General features: G+C 49.6%; 1 protein-coding gene across 3 annotated transcripts in view; it reads left to right on the plus strand.

Moving 5' to 3' along the window:
* rgs3a (regulator of G protein signaling 3a) overlaps positions 1 to 7,500 on the plus strand; it is a 310,654-nt gene that overhangs the window by 300,198 nt on the left and 2,956 nt on the right. For all 3 annotated transcript variants that reach the window (XM_076283451.1, XM_076283450.1, XM_076283452.1), the window contains 3 exons: positions 2,882 to 2,986; positions 5,168 to 5,229; positions 6,303 to 6,469. In XM_076283451.1, coding sequence (XP_076139566.1) covers positions 2,882 to 2,986; positions 5,168 to 5,229; positions 6,303 to 6,469 — 334 coding nt within the window. The remainder of the gene's footprint in view (positions 1 to 2,881; positions 2,987 to 5,167; positions 5,230 to 6,302; positions 6,470 to 7,500) is intronic.

Raw genomic sequence — 7,500 nt, forward strand, 5'->3', positions numbered from 1 at the left:
GAGGAGTCTGAGGAGCATCACGTGTGGCTCAGCCGTATTGAAGCCAGATCGGGGCCACACGTGACCCAGGTATCATCCGTATTGAAGCCGTATTGAAGCCAGACTCCCAGAGCCCTGGAGAGCAGATGCTGTGTCAGTTGTAAATAGTTTTCTGGCTTCCTATTTCCTGTCGACCGTTTTTGCCTGCAGGCAGAGATGCAGAGGGTTCTGAGGGCATGGAGGGGCTGGTATATGCACACACACACACACACACACACACACACACACACACACACACACGCACACACACACACATGCTCACGCACACTCACACTCTCGCACATGCACACGCACGCACACACACAGCCCACGCACAAACACACACAATCAGACCTGCAATGACCTCATTAGTATGTGAATGCCAGGAGAGACAGACAGTGAGAGAGAGAGAGAGAGAGAGAGAGAGAGATGCAGAGAGAGAGAGAGAGAGAGAGATGCAGAGAGAGAGAGAGAGAGAGAGAGAGATGCAGAGAGAGAGAGAGAGAGAGATGCAGAGAGAGAGAGAGAGATGCAGAGAGAGAGAGAGAGATGCAGTGAGATAGAGAGAGAGAGAGAGAGAGATGCAGAGAGAGAGAGAGAGAGAGATGCAGAGAGAGAGAGAGAGATGCAGAGAGAGAGAGAGAGAGAGAGATGCAGAGAGAGAGAGAGAGATGCAGAGAGAGAGAGAGAGAGAGAGATGCAGAGAGAGAGAGAGAGAGAGAGAGATGCAGAGAGAGAGAGAGAGAGAGAGATGCAGAGAGAGAGAGAGAGAGAGAGATGCAGAGAGAGAGAGAGAGAGAGAGATGCAGAGAGAGAGAGAGAGAGAGATGCAGAGAGAGAGAGAGAGATGCAGAGAGAGAGAGAGAGAGAGATGCAGAGAGAGAGAGAGATGCAGAGAGAGAGAGAGAGATGCAGAGAGAGAGAGAGAGAGAGAGAGATGCAGAGAGAGAGAGAGAGATGCAGAGAGAGAGAGAGAGAGAGAGAGATGCAGAGAGAGAGAGAGAGATGCAGAGAGAGAGAGAGAGAGAGAGAGAGATGCAGAGAGAGAGAGAGAGAGAGATGCAGAGAGAGAGAGAGAGATGCAGAGAGAGAGAGAGAGAGATGCAGAGAGAGAGAGAGAGAGAGAGAGAGAGAGAGAGATGCAGAGAGAGAGAGAGAGAGAGATGCAGAGAGAGAGAGAGAGATGCAGAGAGAGAGAGAGAGAGAGAGAGAGAGAGAGAGAGAGAGAGAGAGGAAGGAGGCTGAGGAGGGACAGAAATCTTATTCTGGGCTCTCCTCTCAGCGGGACCCTGCAACCTGGACCAGGCAGTGTGTGTGTGTGTGTGTGTGTGTGTGTGGACCAGGCAGTGTGTGTGTGTGTGTGTGTGTGTGTGTGTGTGTGGACCAGGCAGTGTGTGTGTGTGTGTGTGTGTGTGTGTGTGTGTGGACCAGGCAGTGTGTGTGTGTGTGTGTGTGTGTGTGTGTGTGTGTGGACCAGGCAGTGTGTGTGTGTGTGTGTGTGTGTGTGTGTGGACCAGGCAGTGTGTGTGTGTGTGTGTGTGGACCAGGCAGTGTGCTGGGCCCAGTTCTATGTGGCCAATCCCCTATAGAAATCAGACAGAACCAGGAAATGACTCCAAGGCCCAGTGGGGCCTGAGTGTGTGTGTGTGTGTGTGTGTGTGTGTGTATGTGTGTGTGTGTGTGTGTGCGTGTGTGTGTGTGTGTGTGTGTGTGTGTGTGTGTGTGTGTGTGAGAGAGAGAGAGAGGTCAGGGAAATGTGAGGACAGATGCCCAGGGACATGGGCATGTGCTGCAGCTCTCTGGAGTTGTGCGTATGTGTGTGTGTGAGTGATTGTGTGTGTGTGTGAGTGTGTGTGTGAGGGATTGTGTGTGTGTGTGTGAGTGTGTGTGTGTGTGTGTGTGTGTGTGTGTGAGTGATTGTGTGTGTGAGTGTGTGTGTGAGGGATTGTGTGTGTGTGAGTGTGTGTGTGAGGGATTGTGTGTGTGTGTGAGTGTGTGTGTGTGAGTGATTGTGTGTGTGTGTATGTGTGTAAAGGTGAATGGAGTGGTGGAGGATGCAGCTGAGCTCTCTAGAGATCTAGAGTGTGTTTACAGGTGTGTTTGAGTGTTATGTGTGTGTGCATGAGTGTGTGTACATGAAAGTGAGTGTTTGTGATGGTCAGGATGTAAGGGGGCAGCTGTGCTCCGCATGCCTGCCCCATGGTGTGTGTGTGTGTGTGTGTGTGTGTGTGTGTGTGTGTGCTCCCATGGGTGCTCACCCCGGGCCTCTGCGCTGGGGACCCCCCCCCCCCCGTCTCCAGGTGTAGAGAGAGTGGCACTCCGCTTCTCCCCTCACTCACTCTGGCGCTTTCACACGACCAGCCTCGTCACACACACACACACACACACACACACACACCCGCTCACGAGCTGAGAAGGGAAAGAGTGACAGCCTGCCACAGATCGAGAGCGAGAGCAAGAGCGAGCGCAGAGAAGTGAGCAGCATCTTCTGACCAGCACCAGGACTCTGTATCTCTCCGACCCAGTGGTCACTTCCCCATCGTCCTCTGGACACTAACATGTACATGTGCCGTCTTCTCGCTATTCTGCTCTTTAGTCTGCTGTGCTTTACTTTTGGATGCTTTTCTCTCTGGCTTCCTCTGTCTGCGTTTGGAGCACGTGGAATTGATCTGAACTTCTGAGCTGCTTTTGGAATGATGGGGGTGGAGGTGGAGGTGGAGGTGGAGGGGTGGGGGTCTGCAGTTCATTTGTTTTGTTTTGGTTTACTTTTGAAGACCCAACCCATATTCAAGCCTCATCTCCCCTCTTCTCTCTCCTCTGTCTGTGTGTGTGTGTGTGTGTGTGTGTGTGTGTGTGTGTGTAGGGCCAAAGATATGAAGAACCGACTGGCATTCCTGAGGCGGAGGAATGAATCGCCAGGAAGCACTCCAGCGGGTAAGCTGGACAAGACCATGAAGGCCGGGGTCAAGTAAGTCCCTTTCTCCTTTCTGTCTTTTGAGCAGTGTTTGTGCGTGTGTGTTTGTGTGTGAGTGTTTGTGCGTGTGTGTTTGTGCGTGTGTGTTTGTGTGTGTGTGTTTGTGTGTGAGTGTTTGTGTGTGTGTGTTTGTGCGTGTGTGTTTGTGTGTGAGTCTTTGTGCGTGTGTGTTTGTGTGTGAGTGTTTGTTTGTGCACATCTGAGCATGTGTGTGTGTGCGTGTTTGTTTGTGTATGTGTGAGAATGGTTTTACCAAGTGTGTGTGTGTGTGTGTGTGTCAGCGGGCGTGTGAGGGTGTGTTTGCCTCCTGGTTCTCACTCCGGCTGGCGTTGGTTTTGCTCTGGATGGTCAGATAGAGAGAAAGAGAGAGAGAGAGAGAGAGCGAAAGGAGAGCAAAGAAAAAGACAGCGGAGAGATAGAAAAAGAGATAGAGAGAGAGAAACAGGATGATTACGGAGGAGTGGATAGATGGATGAATAATGAAATGAAAAGTTGATTATTATTCTGTTTAATTATTTATATGCAAGGGAGTATCTATCTGCATGCAATTTATTAGATAAGCAGGCTCAGTTATTTTTAGCATGCAGGTTAATCAGAACAGGAGCAATAGAGGATATTAAATACAGGGGAGTTTGGTGTGTGCAGATACGTGTGTGAAATAGTTCTGGAATGGACAGTGTGGAATGTGGTATAATGTGAAGCAGATACAAGCAGTTTTTTGGGAAGTTCATCTAAGTTTGCGTTGAGTCTGTTGGATCCAACATTACCTAATGAATCAAGTTCAGACTTAGTTTAAGACAATAGATGATTCAGAGGCCAAATTATGTAGGTTGTTAGTTTTTTTCCGACGGAATCTTTCCAGATTGCAATACTGTGAACACATTTGTACGATGCGAAGCCAAACAACACACGCAGTCACAGGAAAGACACAGAAACATGAACTCCAAAAGACTTTCCGTCGCCGTTTAGCCAACAGGGGGCTTCAGGTTAAAAATACTCTAGTGTTTGTTTTGATCACAAAGACTTTTGTGTTCGATCGCTTGCACACTCTCACTTCAGAGGTCACGTCTGTAGCCACATGACTGATAAAGACACTAAGCTTGGCCTCTGATGGCTAAGGAGAAGTGTGTGTGTGTGTGTGTGTGTGTGTGTGTGTGTGTGTGTGTGTGTGTGTGTGTGTGTGTGTGTGTGTGTGTGTGTGTGTGTGTGTTGATGCTTTGTGACTGTTTTGCACATGGTAACGGGGGTAAAAGTTGTGCCAGTGATAAAGGCCAGTGGTGTGTGTGTGTGTGTGTTTGTGTGTGTGTGTGCGTGTGTGTGTGTGCGTGTGTACATGTCTTTAAATGAAGTGCCGGTGCTAAGGGGGGTAGGGTGACACACACACACACACAGAGAGAGAGAGAGCCTCCTGATCTCTAAGGTCCTAGACTGAAAAGAGTCAGAAAGACAGAGAGGAGGTGGAGAGAGAGGGATAGAGAGAGAGAGAGAGAGAGAGAGAGAGACGAGGGAACAGGGGACAGAGAACTGGAGCAAAATAGATGAATGTAGAATCAAATAGAGAGGGAGAGAGAGATAGAGAGAGAGATAGAGAGAGAGAGGGAGAGAGAGAGGGAGAGAGAGAGGGAGCGAGACATGAGATAAGTTTGGGGAAATGGAGCAAAAAGATAGTTATAGAAGAAAAGAGAGAGAGAGAGGGAGAGAGAGAAGAAAAAGACAGAGAAGGGGGGCAGAAGGAGAGAGAGAAAGTGGGGGAGGGAGTGAGGAGGAGGTGGGCGTGTCCTGTGACATCAGCAGATTCCTATTGGCTGGCTGCTGGCGCCTCCCCCTCCTCTCCTCTCAGCCTCTAGGCAGCCAGTATAAGACTGACCGTCCAGAGGAGGACAGGCAGAAAGAGACTGAACACGCGCACACACACACACACACACACCGCCATCTCTCACACTGTCTCACTTGCGCACAGCCAGACCCTCGCTCGGAGCTCTCCACACACACACACACACACAGTGAGGCGAGCCCTAGACGAGCGACAGACACAGAGAAACCCAGAGGGAGAGATATCCCCTACAGGAGTGTGTGAGCGAGAGAGCAGGAGAGGAGCACGATTCGGATGGGTCACACGATGCGAAACCTGACAGAAATGGGCTTGTTAAAGAACCGCTCGACTTTCATCTGCAGGCCCACCCCTGAGGAAGCCATGAAGTGGGGAGAGTCCCTGGACAAGCTACTCGTCCACAAATGTAAGTCTTCTCCCTGTATTCTCTCTCTCTCTCTCTCTCTCTCTGCTGGTCCCTTCAGGAGTGTGTATGTGTGTGTGTGTGCAGGAGTAGAGTGAATGAACAGTCTGTTACACACACCGCTGAATCCTGCAGAATAAAGTGAGCCGTGCCGAGTGGGGGGGGGATTACAAAAGTGGAGAAAATCTCCTGTGCTATATATAGCATGCATCCATAATTCATGACCTTGAGTGGCGTAGTGATGTAGTGAATTAAATCCTACTCCCTCCAGTGGGCTGGGCAAGCCACTGGTCAGCCTGTGCAGGACGCACCATGGATCAGCACTCACTTACTCAGCCTGGAGCATGCTTCACTCCTCTCCTCTTTTCTTCTCTCCTCTCTTCTCCTCCTCTCTTTTGCTCTCTCTATTCTCCCCTGTTTGAGCTGCAATAATAAACTAGCTGGCCCCTCTCTTATCAGGACAGGGAGACACGGCAACGGAAAGGCTGTTGGCAGACAGCGAGTTGGGACTGCACTTCCTTCTTTTGTTTTTGTCCGACTCCCGATGCCTTTTCCTCAATTTGTTTAGCAAGTATCCAAACCGAAAAAAAGAGAAAAAGTTAACAGAAAAAGGCAGTTTGTGTTTACGCCAAAGGAAGGGAATTTAGCTTAGCTCAGGCTGGCTAAGCTGACCAGCACTGCCGCTGTTGGGGTTAGCGCTGTCTGTGTTAGCGCCGTCTGTGTTAGCTCTGTCTGTGTTAGCGCCGTCTGTGTTAGCTCTGTCTGTGTTAGCGTCAGCGCCACACTGGAAACTGTGTGTAAGCACCCTGCAGAGGGTGGATTGTGATGTTGGTCTTAGTCAGTGTGGGTAGAAAGGTGTGGGGTGGGTGGGGGCCGGATGCGCTAGTGCTCATTGCCAGCTAGCGTTAGCGCTGGCAGGCGTGGACGTGACTAAACTCCCCCCTGGTTGCTTCAGCTTGTCTGGAATGCAGTGTGTCAGCTGAAAGGGTTCCCTCTCACTTGAAGTGTGGTTGCCATGGTGTTCATGTTTAACCTGCTAATAACAAGTTTCTTTTCTCTCTCTCTCTCTCGTTCAGATGGACTGGCCGCCTTCAGAGCGTTCCTACGCACGGAGTTCAGCGAGGAGAATCTGGAATTCTGGTTGGCATGTGAGGATTACAAGAAGGTGAAATCCCAATCTAAGATGGCATCCAAAGCCAAAAAGATATTTGCTGAATACATCGCCATCCAGTCATGCAAAGAGGTAAGCAGAAAGAACATAAAAGCCATGACCGCTCTGTCCAAGCCTCATACCCCAGTGTGTGTGTGTATGTGTGTGTGTGTGTGAGTGTGTGTGTGTGTGTGTGTGGTACACTGCTTTCCTGCACCAGCTTTTAAGGAGATATTTCGTCCCCTTAGAATTATAGGGTTCTATCCACGTTCTGAGTAGTTCTGAGATATTGAGCTTCAAAGTCTTAGAATTCCATAGACTTATACTGATAAGTGGAACAAACCTCTTCAGATATAATGTCCAAAAATGTATACAACTACAAGAAACACCTCACCTCATCTTCTTAAGGTGTCACAGAATAAGATTATGTAAATAATGCAATTTTGACAAAAATGTCAGATAGAACCTTATAATTCTAAGGGGACAATTTGCACCCAGCACTTTAGGCATTAATTCTAGCAAATAGAATTTTTGGTGGATTTTTCCTGGTGCAAAGGAACCTGTCTTGGGAAAACTCTTTCCTCCACGTGAGGCCCTTCGTAGCTGACAGTGTCCTCTGGAGATCAGTCCAATCATTTCGTGTGGATTCACATCAAGAAACAGTCAGCCAGTCAGAATCTGCTCTGCTTTTTGCCTTTACGATCCATCTTGCAGAAGATGTAGTGAGATTAATGGGATGAGAACTCATCTCAACAGCTCGTTCCCAGAAGGAAGCCTTCAACCGTGGAGGATGTGAGGTCATACCTGAGGATGTGAGGTCATACCTGACAAATCTAGCCTCACTTTGCCCCTTCCCTCTTTCGCCATTTAGCTCGAGTGGTCACACACACACACACGCACGCACGCATACACACACACACACACACACAGGAGAGTAGAGTCTGCTCTGTTCATGTTCATAGCAGCATGGTCCCGGCCAAGTGTTGCTGGGCCTCTGAAGGTAGACACAGGAATCTAGAACAGGCCACTGGGGTCCAGTGCTCAGAGGCCAGATCGAGTGGGGTCTAGTGGGGTCTAGTGGGGTCTAGTGGGGTGCAGTGGGGTGCAGTGGGGTCTAGTGGGGT

This window comes from Alosa pseudoharengus, unplaced genomic scaffold (genome assembly GCF_046254945.1).
Source record: "Alosa pseudoharengus isolate Yale_2024_CS ecotype anadromous, Long Island Sound unplaced genomic scaffold, YU_APseudo_1.1 YU_APseudo_1.1_scf_14, whole genome shotgun sequence".
NCBI lineage: Eukaryota > Metazoa > Chordata > Actinopteri > Clupeiformes > Clupeidae > Alosa > Alosa pseudoharengus.